At 44.7% G+C, this 20,799-nt stretch overlaps 1 protein-coding gene across 3 annotated transcripts in view; it reads right to left on the reverse strand.

Moving 5' to 3' along the window:
- The window catches only part of tenm2 (teneurin transmembrane protein 2), a 108,171-nt gene that overhangs the window by 22,282 nt on the left and 65,090 nt on the right, over window positions 1-20,799 (reverse strand). For 2 of the 3 annotated variants that reach the window (XM_038700123.1, XM_038700125.1), the window contains exons 4-10: window positions 11,595-11,717; window positions 9,974-10,200; window positions 9,088-9,283; window positions 7,014-7,115; window positions 6,342-6,536; window positions 4,721-4,921; window positions 2,571-2,756 (exon numbers count right to left, since the gene is read on the reverse strand). In XM_038700123.1, coding sequence (XP_038556051.1) covers window positions 2,571-2,756; window positions 4,721-4,921; window positions 6,342-6,536; window positions 7,014-7,115; window positions 9,088-9,283; window positions 9,974-10,200; window positions 11,595-11,717 — 1,230 coding nt within the window. The remainder of the gene's footprint in view (window positions 1-2,570; window positions 2,757-4,720; window positions 4,922-6,341; window positions 6,537-7,013; window positions 7,116-9,087; window positions 9,284-9,973; window positions 10,201-11,594; window positions 11,718-20,799) is intronic. The other variant, XM_038700124.1, reaches the window with a different exon arrangement.

The raw sequence follows: 20,799 nt of genomic DNA on the forward strand, positions 1-20,799 counted from the left end.
AGTGGGATTTCAGAAACTATTAAGTCCACCCTCCCCACTAATGTAGTTGGACTCTGATAAAATCCCCTTAAAAAGGAGAAGAAATTGCCTTGGGTTATGGGTCAGCACACACGCTGGTGTGTGGCATGCATGTGTGGGCGTGTGTGGTTGTCGGGGTATATGATATAGAAAGAGATACTGTGTAAGACTCTGAAGAAGAGGTGAGAAAGAGAGAGTGAGAGACAGAAAAAAAGAGATGAGAATGAGAACAAAGTGCATAAAAGGAACGGTGTTGAGACTTTCTGCTAAAAAGTTCCACCATTCTCTCCATTCCCCTTCTTTCCAGCTCTGTCTCCTCTTAAAGGTCATGATGTAAAGGTCGCAGGCATACATCCAAGACCACTGCTTATAGATGGACCAGATAACTGCGCACTTTCTCAGATAAACCTCCACTCATCTACTCTTCCAATTCTTAACAAGCTACCTTAGAAATTACATTGATCGCCTTACCCCGCATGTTCTTTGGCCCGTCTCTCTGCTTCTTTTTGGCTCCATCTGTGCCCCCCCCTCCCCCCTCCATCTTGCTCCCTCTTTAACCCTGCAATTTACCTTTTCTCTGGGATGGCTCTTCATAAAACAATGAGAGCTATTCCATTAAGCGTAGAGGGTGAGAGGACACTCGCATCGGTACTCCGGGGACCTGCACTGTCAGGCTTTCTGTGCCGCTCTGACAGAGGTTCAGCTGCAGGGCTATCTATTAAGTATTCTAGCACTGCGTGAGAGACGTCTCACCCTAGACCTGCACCCTTCTCTATTTGCATCGATGTCTTAACCTTAGCCATGATTCTGTTTATCTTTGTGTGATCTGACTAAAACTGTTTTTTCCCCCCTTGGGTTGGGGAGGATGGGTTTGATGAAAAGATAGAAAATCTGCAATTAATGCTGTATGCTCGCTGAGTCACCCACGCACAGTCAAACACACACGTGCACACAAAATAAATGTATTAGCCACTCTACCATGGCTGCAACTGTTGCCACAAATACCCAAACGTAAACACACACACACTCAGCAGCTCTGTGTTTTTTGACACCACATTAAGGCCTCGCATCAGTGGCCTATGAAATTCACCAATTACCTCAAAAGTTCTTTTCGGCTTTCATCATTTTCTCCTCGTGTGAAGCAGCTGTGTGTACGCAATACATGACTAGAATACCTGAGCAGAGTTGTGTGTTTGTGTTTCCACATTAGAAATATGGAGAAGAACACACTCACACGCATGCACATCCACACATTCACAGCACAGCCCCTCAACACTGCTGATACCCCACTAGGCTCTACAGTACCCCACAACACATCACTCAATGACAGCTTGCCCCCGCTGTAGTGCACTGCTGTAAATGGGAGTGCGCTACATGTAGGGAGTTATCATTGAGGCTGGCACCCTAATCTACGGACAGATAGCACCACAGAGTCTACAGAGCCAAGCCAGGCCAAAACCCACAAATGCAGCAGCTAGCTTCTACCACCACAGGCTAAGAAACAAAACACCAGAGTCAGATACGGTACCTGCTTTGTCAACCATGCTCCCATGGTCTGCAGTGGGAGAAAACGTGCAAAAGGTAAGAGATGGGGAGAGTATTTTTTTTAAATAAATGCAAGCAACATCATGCATAGCTGAAAACAGGCAAGCTGAGATAAGCTAACACTGAGAGTGTCTGGTGCTAGTGAAGTGTGCTTTGCGCCAAGCTGAGGCCTGACAACTCTTTCATCTTGGGCTGACGCTGCAGTCAAAGCTGCCCTACTTTCTGATGGGGGAAATGGGGAGATCATAAACTGTTATTCCCCTGTGTGTTTATATGTGTTGCCGTGCGTGTGTGTCCATGTCTATGTGTGTTGCCTTGTGTGTGTTTTGTTGTTTGTTTGTGTGTGTATCAGATTGCAATCACAGTGCTTGTGGTGACAGGGAAATGAGACTTAGTCTCTCAAAGCGCTGTGGGTGAATCAAAGGAATCTGGCACTCATCCATCCAAAGTGACAGTGATGTCAATATGAGACCATGATTGACGGACATAAAAAGTCACTCTTACTTACACACACACACACACACACACACACACACACACACACACACACACACACACACACACACACACACACACACACACACACACACAACAATGTGAGAGAGATATTTTTTGATCACAGTGAGGTGAAGAGTTTTACCTTTCATCACATAACTTTGGTGCTTCAAAGGCCATAGAAACTAAGACTCCTGGGGTCTGCAGTTGAGAGGCATCCTAAAAACGGCTAAATCATGTTCTTTTGTAATCCTCCCACCCCCACTTCTAAGAAGTCTGCTCCACTCCTCTCAGTTCGCCCACCTCCTACGCCAGCCTCCCTTCTTCAAATTCCCCAAGGTCTCCCCTTTGCCTCCACTTCTCATTTCCGAATTCCTCTAACAAAGTGGAAAGGAGCTGCCAGTTTAGTCTGACTGGGTGCTGGTGTTTCTGTGCACGCCCACGTGTTGCCACGCAGACACACAACAAACACACACCTCCGCACGCACACGCATATACACAGAGGTGCTCACCGATGGTGCAGTGCTCTCCGTTCCAGCCCTGGTGACACTGGCACTTCCCGTCCTTGCAGGTTCCATGTTTGATGCAGAGCGGGTTGCACACACGCTGGTCACAGCCTGCGCCAGTCCAGCCCTCCTCACAGCGACAAGCTCCGCCCATACACACTCCATGGGTCCCACAGTCGACTGAGCACACCTCTAAAGGAAGCGAGAAAGACTTGGGTCACAAACATTATTTCTGGACTCAACGGTTGATGGATTTTGTAGGTTTGTATTTCGCTATTTGTCATATGTGCACTCTGACACAATGGGGATACTACCCAGTAAGCACTGATTTGGTGACTTGCAGGTCAAAGGATCTCTAGGTGAGTTTGCCTTGTTTGTTTGGGTTACATATATCTGTTGTTTCAACAGTATCAAAATCTTAACTTAAAGTCTAAACTACATGTTGAAATACAATTGAATCAGTGGTGATATGTAACCAGGAGGTCTAACTTTCACTTTCACTTTCACTTTTAAACACTTCATATCAGAAAATCAGTGCAGTGTTAAAATCATCGCTTAACAATGTGAAATTACCCTGGCAAGTGCCAAAAAAGGCCCAAAGTTGCAAAAACATCAAACTTGCATTACATTAAATACAATTCTCCATCATATGCCTTCAGTTAAAATCAGTGATTACAGTTTTGTGAAGACAGCGTTTATTTCCTGAGCCTCCATTATAGTCACTGTTTGGGAGGCTCGGATGTTGCAGGCAACGGCGGTGCATGTGGTGAGATGTGACAATCCCGCTCATGTGCTCAGGACCCCCGGTGTGCGGGGAATGTAGTATGTACAGATGTTTTGATACACACTTGCTGAGGGATCCTGCAGTGTGCAACAATGTTGTCTTTATTAAAGTCAAGCATTGCTTCTCTCATAACAAATGCGGGAGATCTGTTTGTGATCCTGAGATGGGAAGCATTGGGAGGCTGCCATGGTTGCTATCTCTCTTACAGTGGTAGCTTTACACCTCTCTTTTATTGTTGAAGTTGTGTATTTCATTATAAAAGGCATTTAAACATGAACTCAGCAACATCTATCTCTTATTTTCTCCATACAGGGGTGCAGCTGGGAATTATAAGCCTCATGCACAGAAAGTGGCTCCAGGTGCTTTCCATTTTCCTCTTCCTCTTTCCCACATACATTAATACATCTTTGCTTAACTCTATGTGTCTCTACCCACAATGCCAACACACCTCCAGTGTCCATGTAGCCATCTGGAAACATCCTTCACTAAAATCACCTAATTGGCTCCCAGGGCAATATGGAATCAATTTCAAAGCCCTATAAAACCCAGAACAGTTTGCCTCCCCAGTGCATTTGTGGCATGCTCACTGACTACAGTCAAATCAGACCTCTAAGGTCACCATGCAATGGTCTTCCAACAGAAGAGATCAAGATCTGGTGAGGAGGCTTTTACTTTGGCAGTGCTCTCTAACTTCTGTCACTGTGTTATTTAAAAGTAAAACTGACACTTTTTTATTACTTAGGCTTATGCTTAGTTGCTCTGTGTGTGTGTGGGTCTGTGTTTGCGTCTGTGGGTGGGGTGCGGGGGTTTGTTATGTGTTTGTTGGTGGTGTTTGTGGGTGGTTATTCTTCATTTTTTCCTTTGTTTCTTTTGTCATTGTTGTTGCTTTTTCTTGTATTTTATCTGTTATATTATTCTATCCATGTTGTTACTGTCACATTGTACCAAAAGTGTGCTATATAAAATAAATTGTCTTGCTCTGCCCATTTTGGATTTGAGCACTACCTTGAATATCTTAAAAAGCTGTTCTAGCAATACTGTCTATTGAGAGAGTGATTTTATATAGCACTGGCAGTGAGAGAAAAACATTTCACATTTTGTTCCTGCTTGTTCCAATTTGGCTTAGATAATTCAACAATTGCTGTGTCTTATTTCTCAGCGAGTTGTATTGTTTGTGGTAGATTTAATCTGAACACAGTTTGAAAATCAACTAAAATGGTAAACTAATTAGCCAGGTATCCCAGTGGACCACAGAATATGTTGGGTAGTCAGTAGCTCTATTCTCTTAACTATATCACTCCAAATTCATCTTTGCATCTTTACTCAGTTTATCTGACTCTTGCAGCTAAACCAGATCTGCAGTTGTACTTACCCATAGAGCAGTCAGGTCCCATCCAGTTGGGATCACAGCTGCACAGCCCAGTGTCTGGTATGAAGGCCCCATGGCCGTGGCACTGGTCTGGGCACTGGGCCCTGGGCAGCTCACAGTGGAGCCCTCCCCAGCCCGGCTTACAGTGGCACTCCCCATTCACACAGATGCCATTGTTGGAACATGTCGGATCCAGGCAATCCACTGCATTAAGGCAGAGATACACCAATGTAAAAAAAAAAATACAGATAAAAACAAAACGAACAAAAACCAACACAAGCTCTAATGTCACATTAGAGCTGACGTTAGAAACAAATTAAATCTTATATTATGTTAAGTTTTTTTAAAAGAAAGAAATGCGGCAGAGGACTTATTTTCATTCTTTGTGTACACAAAAAGATAGTGAAATAAAAGAAAATATTACCAGACATATTACTAAGGCAATTAAAGCACACAATAATGAATAGATGAGTCTATAATTGGGGCATAGCAGCAAATGTGTTCCACTCTGAAAGAGCAGCGAGCCTCACTGAGACATTATTCGGTGTGGGCGCTTGTGTATGCATTAGTGTGTATGCGCTAATACATAAGGGAGAATCTGACACTATCAGTCAGACAGGCAGCTCTGAGTCCGAGCAGTGAGTGAAAACCAATTTGACAAATTACCTCCTCCCGGCAAAGTGCCCACCCACCCCTCTTCTGGCCTCCTCACAGTGCTCTGTCCCAGTCGCTCCCACTTTCTTACCATCTCTCTCCTCATCCTCTTTGTCTGACACCCCCCCCCCCCCCCCACGCGGCATCATTGACCCCGCCACACTCCTTCGTACACACACACACACACACATTCATAAACGCGCTCGCACATAACCTCGGGCTTTCCATTTCTGTTTGTCTGGCAGAAACGGCGGATCACGGTTATCGATTTCCATGTCGCTGGCACTCCAGGTAAATTGTTTGAGGGACTCTGCTGTGATGAACATCAGATTTGAGGAGGAGGGGGGAAAAATTGGATGAGAGGGAGATGGAGAGAAAAAAAAATGACGAGGAGGATAAAGTGCTGACCTTGTTCTCCAGCCTTGTGTCTTGACTTCTTCTTTCTGTCACACTATTCCTTTCTTCCCTTAGTCTTTCTTTCCCGGTCTTCATCTTCACCCTTGGCACACTGTGCTCTCTTTTCTTCATCCTTTTCCAATTTTCTCTTTCTTCATACATATTCACCTCTCACGGCTGCCCTGACTCCCCCTCCATCTCTTATTCCTCTCTTTTTCCCTCTTGCTTTCTATCTTTGTGACGACAGAGAGTGTGGCGGGCTGATCTTTCTTAACAAGGATCAATAGAAGCAATTTCATCCCTTAATAAAATCTCTGATGTGTTTGGCTGTGGTATCATACTTCATCTGTATATATGGAGGGAACTCTCAGTCAGTGTAAGATTTTGCTATGATGAGCTGTCTAACTAGAGTTAGAAGGATTGCGTCTGTTGATGTGTTTTTTGTGGTGCAAACATTCGTGTTTCTTTTAAAATAATCACTCTGACTCTTTAAACCCCACAAGTACAGGCAGAAAAAAAACCCAGCTGACACAAATTAAACCATCAACACAGCATTAACTCTGCCTCCTCTCACCCTCTGCACAGCTCGGCCCTTTGTAGCCGATGGAGCACACACAGTTGCCGTCGGTGCAGGTGCCGTGGCCGCTGCAAAGAGGGTCGATGCACTGCGTGACGGGGACATCACACTCGGGTCCCTTCCAGCCGCTGTAACACACACAGGAGCCCTTGTCGTATTGGCCGTTGCCACTGCACAGCACCGGGCATGCCGCTGGAGGAACCGGGAAAGGGAGGAAGGGGGAGAGATTAAACCCTGTGCGTGACAAAAGAAAAACAATTAGCAGGCTTTTTAGAGATTCTCAAAGCAGGGAAAAGCCATGCCGTCCACCCACACACACACACACTCGCCTAACCCCACCAACACTTCACCGTGCAGGAGGGTGAATAGAGTGGTTAAGGGGCTGGAGAGTGGCAATGACATGAAGAGTAATTACAGGCAGAGGTAACTAAACTATTCATCAAAGCTGTCTATCCCAGGTGAGCACAGAGCCAGGAGACGTTAGCTAGGGGACCTGCCATCCATCATCAGTCATCTTGTCTCGGCTCCACCTAAGGCCATGCGCCATCTTGCTGCTCCTAATCCTCTCTACTTGCTGCATGCAGCTGAAATGTGTCTGCACTTCGTAATTAGATGGCGCAAATGACTGAATTTTATGACGGAAGAAACACATTTGCAAGTGGCTAATACCTTTGGAGCAGTCCATCCCGTGGAATCCTGGGAAGCAATGGCACACACCAGAGTTACACTCTCCGTTACCATGGCAATTGCGCGGGCACTCTTGCACTGAATCTGTGAAGAAGACAAAGTGAGACAGAGAGAGGGAAAGAGGGGAGGGGGTGAGAGAGTTTGGTGGCAAGCATCAAAGCATTCGCATCGCTGGCACCATTCGTTCTTTAACATTTTACAAATCGAGTCAAGGCGCTCCGAGTCTCATAGTCAGAAAGACACCAAGATCAGATGCCCTCCTCCAAGATTCCATGCATTCCATTTTTTCATAGCGAGGGGAGAATGCATTTCGAATCAGCCATTCCTGGAGACGCCATCCATTACCCATCCATCATTTCTTTTCACACTGTATCAGAAACAATTCACACTCTCAAACCCTTTTGCTTCTCTTCCACCCCTCCTCTCCCCTATATTCCTGAATCTTTGGTGAATGTTTTGGTTGTTTACTCCTCACTGTTTACTGCTCACTCTGGCCCCACCAAGGTCATTAATACTTCATCCAGGTGTGGTTGCTTGGTGCAACTAGGCAGTTTTTAGCCCCAACTCTGTGAGTGTTTCTGGCTGTGTTCTCCATCCACCTTCTAGTGCCTCTTAACCCACTTACCAGAAGAGAACAGTTTGGTGGGAAGAAACAGGGTCGATGCTAATGATAAGGAGGCATTTTGGACTTTTATCCGTGCCTTCCTCTTTCCCTCATGCTTCTTCCAGCTTCCGCTCTTCTTAGACAAAGCATTCCTCAGCCTATCCACGCTGCCTTCCTCTCTAACACTTCTCTCCCTCTTTTTTCTGTCCTCTGCCATTTCCCCCAAATCTCAGCCCCCTGTCTCCCTCTTACCCTAATACCACCCTCTCTTTCCATCCTCTCTTCAGCTCCTCCTCCTCTCATACTTCACTGCACTTCACTCCATTCTGGCGTTGCCCCCGCCATTATGTCTTTCCTCCAGCTCCCCCTTCTCACCACTCACTCTAATTCTGCCCCCACCGCCTCTTCCTCTCCTTCTCTCCACTACTCCTACTGCTGAAAGCTCTACCGCCAGATATTGACAGTGAAGGATTCGTTTACTCGGCTTGACTCTTTCTATCCATCCCCCTTGTTCTCACACTCATGCTTCCAACACAATTGCAATTATCTGCAGCACTGTTTCGGGTCCTAAAAACAACCAATTTACAGGGTTGTAGTGGTATTTTATTCAGATCTGGTCTTGAGACAATTGAGTTTTCGCTGCTGGTTGATTTTGATCCTTTTCACACATGCATACACACCAGTGATTCTACACTCTCAGATATAATAAGTTGTGTTTTGTTTTGAAATGCATACTATCAATTTATCCTACTACGTTTTGGCAAAGACAACTCTTTAAGCTCACTAAGTGGTCCTGCCTACCTAACAATGTTGCTATAGTTGTGTTGCTAGTGACAACATTGTGGACATACTGCTGGTGAGTGTTTTTGCACCTTTTCAACGTGTAAAAAGTCTTTGACAAATTGGGGAAGAAATCTGACTGAAATGTCCCACTTAAACAATTTTACACATAACTGTTAACAGGTTGTGAAGAAGACTTTTGTGGCTCCAGAGGGAGCTGTGTGAAATCTGAACAAATTGCCTTGAGTGATGTCACCTGAGTCAGCGTTGGTTGGGGCTGAAGACTACAAGCTTGAAAATTAAAGTCTGTGGGTGTGGAGTTAAAATAAGAAGAAATAAGAAATGAGCTTACCAGACCTCAGTAGCCCACACCTCATCTCTTGCTTTAGACTAGCAGCTCAAGGCTAGATTAGCCGCTACTAACACCCATCAACTGCCTGAGTTGCATTGTGGGTAATGTAGGCATCAGGTTTTTAAATTGTGAGTCTGACAATATTATACCAAATCCCTGGAATACTCTTTTAAGTCACTGGTAGTGAATGGCTTCATCTCCCCATTCTTTCCATCACCTTAATGCTGGTGCTCAATTTCAATTCAGCTCCCAACCTGCCCCTCCCTCCTTCACCTCTCTCCCGCACTCCACCCCAACGGCAAAAGCTGACTCTGTCTCACCCATGACGTTTGTGCTGAAGGAAACTGTCTCTCTCTCCCGACCGTCGTTGTAGAAGGCCAGGTGCCAGGCACCGGCGTCCAGGTACTGGACAAACACCGCCTCATTGAGGACCACAGTTTGGATGCTCCTCCTCTCCCGTGGAGACTCAACCACACTCCACTTCTCCTTCCCATCCAGGCGCTCCATATAGTCATACTGCAGGAGAAAGAAGGGGAGAAAGGGTGTTTTGGGTTGAATGGATGTGAGAATGTGAGTAAGAAAGCTATGATTCAACTATGAAGTGCTGCAGTGGCACTTTTTAGACTTTGAAAAATGACCCATAGTTGTATATGCAGGGATATTAAAAGATGGGGGAAGTAAGCGTGGCTGGAAATTGCCAGGGAAGCACGAAGAATGCAACAGAGATCCTTGAGGGCTGTCATTCTCTTTGGGTTTCTGGAAAGATTGCAGAAAGTGGTTTTCTTTACTTCTGCACAGTACACACAACATCATGGTACCAGCTTCATGTTAGTCAGGTCAGACAATGAAATGGGTAGGCAAAAATCTAAATGCAATTATCCCATTCTACAAATCAAATCAGTTGTTAATTGAGTTGGTTCTAATTAATATGAGGCAGTAAAAGTTACATTACTGTGAAATTTAATTAAGTGTAAATCTTAGACTAAATTAGTTTTTTCAAACAACTATAATAATGAATCACAAATTAATTTTAAGATACCCCATGACACAAGCAAGTTTTTTTTAATGTATTCTCCATTTTAACTGATCAATATCAAGATAAATGGTCCCTAATGGATACAATGATAATTCTGTGATTAGTCCATTACCCTAAAGGTGCAGAAGATGTAGAGTCTACACTTGCTTGTACTTGGTGCCAGATTTTACCTGTGCGTGTGAGGGAGGCAGGCCCTTGCGAATGTACACTCCAAAGAGGGCGTCCTTGCCGAGGGAGATGTTGAACTTTAGGAATTGGGGTATGCTGAGGTGGAGCAGGGACCTCCAAAACACCCCTGGAGGTACTTCTTGGGTCACCCGTCTACCGACCTCAATGTTGCCTGTGTCTATGCTGCTGTTCCGGCCTGCCCACGGACCTGGAGCGAGGGGAAAAGAAACTGCATAATCTGTGATTATAGGCATTGATTGTCAGAGTCAACATCAATCATCACAGTTTACTGCAAATAATCTGCTATAAAAATTCATGGCCATTGAATATCAGAGGATGAGCACCATTAGCTCTGCAAACTGTGCGCCCACAGTTTATGTTAAAATGAGTGTTGCTACATGTGACGGTGGGATGCAAAATTATGCCTTTACATCAAAGCCGGAAAAATGGTGGCTAAAATGAGAGAGGGCTGATAGAACTGCAGGGCACAACTTTCCAAGCAGATACACAGATAGGCATGCACGTAGAAACACACAGCATCCTGCAATCAGGTCAGTCATCTACCAGCAGAGTGTTTGGTGCCCAGACAGAAAGAGACTGAGTGTGCGCGTTTGTGTGCAGAATAGCAAAGAAATAAAAGTAACAATGAAAAGAACAACAGCAGCATCTGGCCTAGACGGCTGGGGAACACAACACAACAGTCGTCTCATTAATACAGAATACAGATACAGCCCACACGTACCTATAGTACATGCTGTGTGTGTTACAGAGCGAGATCGAGCGAGTGAAAGGAAAATAGATAGCGAATCGCATGGGGGCCTTAAAAGAGAAGGGATGGGGGTGGGGGATGCAGTTGGTGTTTTACCTCACTGCTGACTGAGACGATAAACCTAGCTTGACACAACTCAGTGGAGTGGTTAAACAGCACATACTGATAGCACAGCTAGTACTGTGTCATGAATTATGAAAATGCTTGAGTTGGTGTGAGCCTGCATGGTTGCAAAAGAAACCATTTGGACTGTTTCAGTATGCTACACAGCAGCAGAGACAGCGTTTATAAGTCTTAAAGGATCAGGCTGGCGCCATTCTATATTTTTCTTGCTTTCAAAAGATCCAACAATGCGTTGTGTCTGTCCTTCTGTGGCACTCGGCTCCAAGCCAATTTGTTCCCACTGATGACATAAATCTTTAAAAAATGGGTCAAAATATATATAGCTTTATTTTAGGAGTAAATACTGCATTTGTTCAGGGACTATTTTCAGCTGCAGATTAATACACATTTGCCACGCTAGTGAGGATTTACAGCACCAGGACTAAGTGGTAAGCGGTATTGAGTCAAAATAAACTGTGTGTTCATCCTAATGAAATAACATGTTACCCCGTGCAACAGTGTGGCTCACTTTAATAGCTAACAATGAAAGTCTATGGTAAAGAGGGAAAAGCTATAACAAGTTTTGGATACACAGACAATACTTGTTAGAAGGTTATTTCTTTGTTGGATTTGATCTTTTTATTGTTGACAACAAGAACATAAGAATATCACCAGCCTCATCCTTTCGAGAGTTTTGCCTACACGCACGGTGTAAGGATTTTTATGTGGGGTGTGTGTGCTGTAGTTCATACCTCTGCCTCCAGAGGGCAGCGTGGCCACATCACTGTTGACAGGCAAGCCAGCTCCCAGTCCATTGTTTAACATGGGGCCGTCGGATGGCTTCAGCTGCCATGTCAAACCCAGCAAGTTGATCGCTGTACACAAAGGGATGGAGAGAGAGGGATGGAGAGAGAGGGATGGAGAGAGAGGGAGGGAGGGAGGGCGCGTTAGGACATACGATTTGAACAGTGAATTGTCTGCGACTCTGGTACACAAAAAGCACACTTGAAAGCTCGTCAAGTCAAAGAAATGCAGGAGGCCAACCCTGTATGTCTGATCTGTCATTTATACGGCAACCAGTGCAGCTTTTAGAGAATGCTGCTTTCATACTTGTGTAAGTGCATATCAATCAAAAACACTGTTAACTGGTAACCTAGTCTTACAAAACAGACAATTAAAAACCATAAAGATCCTTATTTGGTTCCCTTTCTTTACCTCAACCTCTCACAATGTTCTTTCAACCTGACAGCATCTCCTGCTTTTATATGGCAGCCTTTACACAATCTCGCGGAGAACAAGTGACAGATTGGTCTCTGAAGAGATTGCTCCATGACTCTCCTTTCCCTTCTCCTTTTCTTCTGTCCTCTGTTGTGTTATTGTGTGCCGGTGGTATAAGACTGCTCAAGTGTGTTCGCTCTTCACTTTGTCAGCTCTTTACTCTCCCCGTGTCTCTTCCCTCCTCAGCCTGCTGCCAAGCGTCTCCTCCCACCCCCAAAAACAGGAGAGAGGAAACAGCACGAAAAAACTGAACAGTAAGAAAACAGGCCGTTCCCTTATTGTACACAGATGTGGAAGTTCTGTGATGTTTTGTTATGCTGTAAATTATTATTCTAATCTCTCTAATAATGCTTTTGAACAATCTCCTGTGCAGGAAAACTGGTGATGCATCGTTTGCAAAGGTAAGATGAAAAGATAGAAAAGGCAAAATACTCCTGCAGTGTTGCATATATACATGAATCCTGTGATGTGAAGATGCTCATGGTAGGTGTTATTGCGTTGGCCTTATCACCCACCACATGAGCCATATAACACCTGCATCTGAGGCCTGGGAATCAATTTCCCTCTTGTCAAATTCTCTCTCCACTTGCCCGGGCTTTTTACAAGGATGGGTGTAAAAGTTGCAAGAAAAGGGTGATGCTGCTTTAGGAACTGCTGCCGGGGCAGACTCATCATTCTCACCTCCAATGTCCCATCTCTCTCCCCCTCTATCTATTTCTTTGTTTCTTCCTTTTTATATTTCTTCTCTGCCCTCCCCTCGCTCCCGGTCAAAGGAAAGCGCTGACACCTCGGCTGCTGCTCGGCCTCCACTGTCAGCTCTTTTTTTTTTTTTTTTTCATGGGGTGGGGGGCTGGTACGGAGAGAAAGAGAGACAGAGCAAAGCAGATAAACTGCAGGGTCCTCCCTCCCCCCGTCTCTTTTCTGTTGAATCCACCTCTTGCCCTCTCCTCTCTCATCGCGCTGACCTTCATTCCTCTCCCTCTTTTCTTTTTCATTCCCCCTTTTTTCTTCCTTCTTTTCTTTTTATCTTTGCCTGTCCTTCCTTGTAGATAACGCAGACATGCATCCGTGCACACATGCAGGCGCACGCACGCACAAAGATGGTATCACGGGGGAACAGTCGATGATGGAAGATTACCTATTGAATCAGCAGGAGAAAGTAAGCAATAGTGAGTGTATTGTGACGGTGCTCTCAATCTAGGTCATCCCCAAGAACACCTCAGACAGCCCTGTAGTTAGCTTATTGTGTACGTCTGTTCATTGTGTGTGTGTGTTTGACTGTCGGTGCACATATGTGGTTTTTCCCTGAATGAGTTTTTTCTTTCCTCATCTGTTCCTTTTTCTGTGGCTGTGAAAAGTTGACCAATAGATGGCACTCTTACTCCTTGGCGACAACAGCACAAAAGCCAATGCTTTGTCAACAGGTTTCTGTGCACCAACACACAGGGCAAGGGGGACAGAGAGAGAGAAAGAAAGACGGAGACGAAGAGAGACGCTTGCTATCATTCTCTTTACAAGTAGCATTCCTCATTTTAACAACACTTCTAACTTTGGTAGGGTGTAATTTTAGCCAAAAATGAAACTGCTGAAATTGTTGTATTTAGCTTTGTGTTGCCATAATTTTAAACATTTCTTTTCGGATCATAATTGCTATAATTACTGTTTTCAAGCTGCATTGGAAGGCTTTATTAAATGCCATGCCAATATGAATTGAATTCGACTGACAGACAAGAGGAGAACAAGAGAGACAGCCTGACTTGTGCAGTGTTCCTTTTTAATCTCTATCTTCGCACTCATGTTCATTTTTAACAGACACACACACACACACACCAAATACATGAGTACACACACACACACACACACACACACACACACACACACACACACAGAAAGATCACAGAGAAACAGGTTTAACAAGCAAACGAGTTGGATTAAAAATAGATCAATTGCTTTGCGAGGTTTTTATGTAATCTTGATGCATAATTCAGAGAGGCAAAGTGCTTGCCAGTATCATCTGCAACAGACAGCATCTGAATCAGCAGCAGCACACGTGATCCTGTGACAAAAAAGCCATCAAAAAAATAAATATAAGAGCAGGCTGGACAGAGGGACAAGGGTGATGAAAAGGAGGAACTGGTGGTCGGGCTGATCAGGAGTTCTTGGAGAAATTGCGCCGAACCTCAGCTGAAAAGAGGAGAGGAGAAAAGAACAGAGAGAATACTGTAGGATACCGAGAACTGAGAGAATATTTAAGAACGTATAAAATCCCCTGAGGAAAAAAAAAAAAGAGCAGGAAAACAGGGCACAGATGATGTTGCAGAAAAGAGAGGAAGAAATGAATAAGGGCCTCTATGGATGAAATGAGGAAGAAAGAAGTCGGCAAGTGGAGGGGAAAGATTTAAGGGATGAGTGGCTCTGTATTCATTGACTGGTTGGGTAAGAAAAAATGGTCGTGATTCATCCTCTGACAGTAAGTGGTTCCCAACACAGGCAATCAGACAGAAATACAATGGTTGTGTGTAGGCTACGTGTGTTTTGGGAAATATTTATCCGTCTCAGAGTTAAAGGGTGTAAATGGATTTCTGCATGAGAGGAAAAAACAGAGCGGCGGAGATGGATAAAGGTGACTTTGTGGCAGGCCGTGCACAGTGTCCCCTGACTGGAAAATATTGTATCATCATCATTCTGTTCTCTGGAACATGTTTCAACAGTTCAAACACTCTCTCTCCCTCTTCCCTTATGTCTCTCGCCCGTTTCTGTCTCACCTCAACCATATCATTGCCTATTTAAATGGCGGCATCTCCCATTGAACCAATTGCACTCGCTCCTAATTGCACTAAAGGCAAGGAATTGGCCTCTTGCATATTTTTGGACGCAATCTCTTGCAATGAAAATTACACAAAGAGCAGAAGTGCACGAACACACACACACACACACACACACACACACACACACACACACACACATAGGCAACACACTTTTCTTTGCCATCTCCCCTGGCCATCCTTATAAATGCATATTAATTGTTCTAATTCACCACTAAATTAACAACTCTGACCTCAATTAGGGCAGTAATTGTAGCTGAGCCCCCCCCCCCCCCCCCCAAAGGCCTTCATTTAGTGACCTGGTAGACATTTTGTTGTCCAAAAAATATGCACCGGCACAAAAATCAGTAACCCGAGACAAACAACACCTTCACTGTTCCTTTCTCGCACCTTACCCTCTATCTCTGCAGCAAAGGGGCGCACCGCTAATATTGAGAGACTGAGGAAAGAACAGTGTGCTGCCTGAGGTTCTTAATATTCAGTCCATTTGGGATATTTCTTAGAATTTACCACACAGTATCCACTTATGTAGTCTATAAATAAAGCAGCCGTCTCTCTCAGCTAAGTTTTGAAGGCGCTGCTTGCTGAGATCATTTAGAGTCTCAGACAGAGGTACGGGGGCGGCGGTTGGCTGCTGCCCTTGGGGGTCATATACACTGAGAGAGACAATTTGTCTGCCACTGAGTGTGTGCTTGTGTGTGTGTGTCTGTGTATGCATGCTTAAAATTGCATGGTATTAACAACAACTGCATGCGCGTGCACGCCAGGACCCACATGCACACACACACACACACACACACACACACACACACACACACTGTAACCCCCGACGGGACCTCCTCACCCAGCTGATGCAACTGAACTGTAATTGACTGCAACACAAAAGGTTATGTGAGTTGCTCGCAGCTCCTACCTGCAAAACAGTGTCTAGCAGAGGGAAGCGGCAACTCACTCAATCACACAGCAAAAATGGCTTCCTTATTGGCAATGAAATATTGAGACGGCCCTGACGCAGATGCAGCCGTGTGTCCGTGCACGTGCACACGTGTGTGTGATGGGCTAAATGAAAAGAGATGTGAATCTGACTGATGTCCTCCTTTCTGAATCCTCATTTCCTCTTCAGATATCTCTACCCTGAACCCCCCCCCCCCCCCCCACCCCCTCCCAACCTCCGCCTTCTCTCCTCCACATCAACCCACTCTGCCTCATCTCATCCCTTCCTACCATGGTCCTTTCCCTCTCATCGATCTGTATTAGAAACAGGATATGAGGAACTATGCTATCTTATCACAGATCAGAGAGCGAGAGAATGAGTGAGGAAGAAAGACGAAGGAGGAGTACGCTCTGGAGGCCAAGAGACGGAGAGAGTGAAAGAAAATGAGCGACGGAGAGAGGAGAAGAGCAGACAGGGATTTCTTTCACTCTGCCTTCATCCATCTCTTGTTTCGAACACAGGACTAGTGAAGCACCATGGGCTTAATTGGACTAACGATTGGGGCCCAGATAAGACCAGCGCTAATGAATAAATGAATGAGGAAATAAATGAATGAAATGAGCCCATGCACGCTAATGCAGACAATATGAACACTCAGCAATGACGTCAGTCAGCCTGCAAATTCTGGATTCATTGCAAACATCAAAGCAAAGAATATATAATCCAAAGCACGTACAGAAACTCCAGGTATACTAACAAAAAGTCAAAGGATGACAAAGGATGAACAGTGATGTTACGACCACATACTGTCTGAACAAGTGTGCACCCTGCTTTGTCGTACCTGACCAATGCAGATGACCCATTTATCCCTCTGGTGCAGATGGTATAGCACCTTGTGCCTGGTCCTGGCCATGCCCTGCCCTTTTCCTGGACTGGCAGTGTGTGGTAAGATCCTAACCTTTATCAGTGCGACAGGCCCTGCTGCTACGGACACACGCTCCACGTCTGATCCTTCTGCCCAGGTTTCTGCATTGACCATATGCCCAACCATGCCCTCACCTCAGCACACGTGCAAACACACACACAACAAATGTATATGGACACACACACACACAAACACCCCCGCACTGGCAATGAGCGACACATCCTGACCTCTAGCTGTTCCACCTTGCATCAGCAGAAGGGAAGCCACATGCAGAGTGAGAGGGGACTTTGGGGTCAAGGAGCTGGGTTTGGAAAGGAGCCATGTTGTGCGACCTACAGCTCCGAAACAACTCAAGCAGGCAGTCCACTTACTCAAGGGCTGGCAGTTTTTATTTTTTATTTAAAAAGAAAATCTGTGAATTTACCTTGGTTTTGGATTATTAAAACAGAGGGAGAAACCAGATAAAAAAACGAAATAAAATTCTGAAAATTGTTACACTCTGGGTCAGGACCCTTCACGGTGTCAGATGATAAAGCTGAGCAGTCCAGGGATGATTAATAAGATAGAACCATGTTTTTTCTATGAGAGCTTTTTAGATTTTTGTTTGTTCTTTGCTTTTTAAAAAGTGTGAAATACTGATTCTTCAGGTATCTAAAACTATTCAAATGAAACAATCCAAGAGGCAAACAGCCCTTCTACAACCTGTGATAAGGGCTCGCTTGTAGAAGCTGATTCAGGGCCAAAGACGAGACAATCTGTAGAAAAATCAATAATATAAAATTGCTAAATACATTTACACATAATTACCAAAGCATTCACATGTATCCTTTTATTTGTCTTAATTTTCTTTTTCCAGAAGCAAGTAATAAGGCAGTGGTTCCCAATCTAAGGTTGAGATCCCCCAATGTGTCAGACAAATCGGAGGGGTTGTGAGATGATTAAAAGGAAAGGAAAGAGAAAAAAGTCATATTTCTGCTTCAAAAACATATACTTTTTAGTTTTTTGTCAAAATTTAGCTTTTATTATCATGAAACAATGAATAATGTCACCACTCCAAGACTCTTAAAACTATTCAAATGAAAATCCAAAAGGGGGAACATCACAGTTTGGTTGAAAGGCTTGCAACTCTTCAGTGTTTGTCCAATCGTTAATTTAAAAAAAATCTGATATAATGAATCATTCCACTTAAATCTCTCTAAAAACTATTCAAATCCAAGAATGGAGCATTACTCTTTGGTGAATGTGTTGTTGAAGTCTGAAAGGCTCAAACGTTTGGCTTGTTAAAGCCTGTGGCTTTAGTATAAAGGTGTGTTGTTTCACACCTTTATGTGTCTAATAAACTGGTTTAAAATGAAATAAAACTGCATAAAAACCTAAATCAATGAACCTTACACATACCGTAGGGACACACTCTTCTTTTAACCAGCTTTCAAATTATTACTTTGGCAGTTAACATCTGGCTACGTTCTGATTAATGACAAAAAATATGCCAAACGTTTAAGAAAATGCAACCTAGTTTGATTAGAATAATTCCTGGAATGTTTCAGCAGAGCAATATATCTCTGAACAGTAAAAATCATTAACATGTTATTATGTAAGGGAGCAACGATATGAATGCACTGAAGTGAGACACTTATACCCAGGAAGAACAGGCAGTAAGCGATTGTGATCGGTCTGGAACAGCAAGACAGCAATGATGGATGGAAAGTGGTCAGCTTCGAGGCATGAAGGTCACACTCGATGACAGTGTGTATATGTCTGTGTGTGTGTGTGTGTGTGTGTGTGTGTGTGTGTTTGTGTGTGTGTGGCGGGGGTCTGTTTAATCAACAGCGAGGGGAGCTGGGAGTATGACTAAAAATACATTGTGTCTGTGCATGCGCGTACAGGTGTGTGTGTGCTCTCATTCATCAGTGGTGACAATACCATGTGGAGTGTGCCACTGCGGCCGACAAATTCAGCCATCACACACACACGCACACATTCACACAAAACACCCCCGCAAAGGTGACACAAGCGCCCACTAGCAAGTTTACTCATTGCAGTCAAGGGCACACCTGTGTCTGCGTGTGTGTGACTGTGCACATACGCGTGTGTGTGTGTGCAAACAGTCCACCTGGACAATACTAGTCTGACATTGATCTTTCATCTACATATCAAACTAACCTTTCCTCTTACTAACTACTATCACACAGTGCATCTCTTTTTCTGTCTGTTTTTTTCTTCCTGTACATTTTCTGTCCTTCGAGACCTACATCCCTTATGTCTTTGTATCTTTTCTAACTTCTTTTGTTAGCCATCCCCCTGTTTTTGTCCTTCACACTCTCTCCCTGTCTTCTCCTCTCTCTGTCACACTCCCTCTGTTCTCTGCTCGCTGTGATCAATTAGGAGACATTAGTCCCACAGATACTCCAGGTGACAGAACCTCAGGAGGCCACGCTCTCCTTCATCTCTCCTCCTTCTGCCTCCCCTCTGTTTCTCCTCTTCACACCTGGCTGTCTTGTTACTCCTGCTCCTCCTCCCCGTCAGCTCCCCTTCTTCTTTTCCTCGCTCCTCTATCCCCCCCCCCCCCCGGCCCCTCCAATCTCACACTCTCATCCCTTATGGCGGCGACAGTGACATATCAGCCACAGCCGTCCTCTCCTCCGTCTCTCCAGTCATCTATCCTGCTTTTCCTCTTCCCTTTATGTTCTAGCTGCATGCTGACAGTGACACATCTCCCTTCTTCCCCTCTGCCCTCTCTGCTCCAACTCTATTCCACCCCTTTCTTTTCTCCTCTCCCTTCGCCTTCCTCTATCTCGCTCTCTCCAGGTTGCCGTTCACAATGACGGACCTGTCTTCCCTCCTGTATGCCAACCGTTCACCTGTATCCTAGCAACCACCTCTCCTTTGGCTCTGATGCTCCATGCGGAGCAAGCAAACAAGACGCCGGGGGAATGAAGAACAAGCACTCGCGTTTATCCTCCTCCCTCCATCCGTTCAGTCATTCCTTCACATGTAAAGAGGAGGCCATACTCTGCTGTGGTTGGTAACTAAAAGCTTTAACTGGAAATGTCTGTCCTCACATACAAATGAACTCATACAAGCACACATGTACTTGCAGAAATGCACAGACACACAGCTCTGCATGTTTTTTCCATGCTGTGTGTCTATGTGTGAGTGTTTATCTCGTCCCCATGGCTCCATTTTAACAACAGAACACAGTGAATAAGCTTGAAAGAGATATCGTCTACCTTGCTCCTGAAGCACGCTGAGTCCCGCGTTTCTAAAAGGATCTCAGTGTGCGTGCATATGTGTGTGTGTTTCTGGAAGATTGTGGAGCAATTTCTGAAGCTTTATTTATGGTCTTGAGAAATAACAAAGAAAACATTTTGTTTGAAGGCCGGCACGCTCTCAAAACCTCACAATCAGACACACATTGCTGCACATGCTTCTTGTAGGTTGTTCTTGGGGAAGGAGTACTCGCACACATACACGCACTCACACGTGCACAAAAAGAAAAGTGCTGCTCAGGCACATGTGTCCTGGTGTAATTTATGAGTGGGCTCCTGGGCGGACGCCTCAGAGGGGTCCTCTTCACGCTGCATGGTTCTGGGTGCTCTGCACAATCCCCCCAGTGAGTACTGGGCTCTCACACACACCTACATAACACACAAACAAGGTACTCCAAAACCCCCTTATGAGCAGTGAACTCTTCCGACTGAAACTCACTGCACGAGTAACGCTACAAAAAGCTAGGTAAACACAGGGGTTTCAGGCTTGGCAGCACTGTTACAGCTCTGTTCAGCACAGACAAAACACCAGAGCAAAACATTTCCAGCAGCTAAAAAGGGGCCCTATAGTTAGCAAAAGTAATAATAACAATAAAGTATAATTCCAGCCTTGTTCAGCTTACCGAATTATAGCCAGTTGCACAATTAAGTTTGGTGGTAAAGCACTAACGTTTGGCATATAATAAATCAGTAAAAGCACAGAAAGTGGAGCTTAAAAGAAAACTT

Source organism: Micropterus salmoides, unplaced genomic scaffold, assembly GCF_014851395.1.
Source record: "Micropterus salmoides isolate LMB-PRFRI ecotype aquatic unplaced genomic scaffold, ASM1485139v1 Ms_hic_scaffold_5, whole genome shotgun sequence".
Classification (NCBI taxonomy): domain Eukaryota; kingdom Metazoa; phylum Chordata; class Actinopteri; order Centrarchiformes; family Centrarchidae; genus Micropterus; species Micropterus salmoides.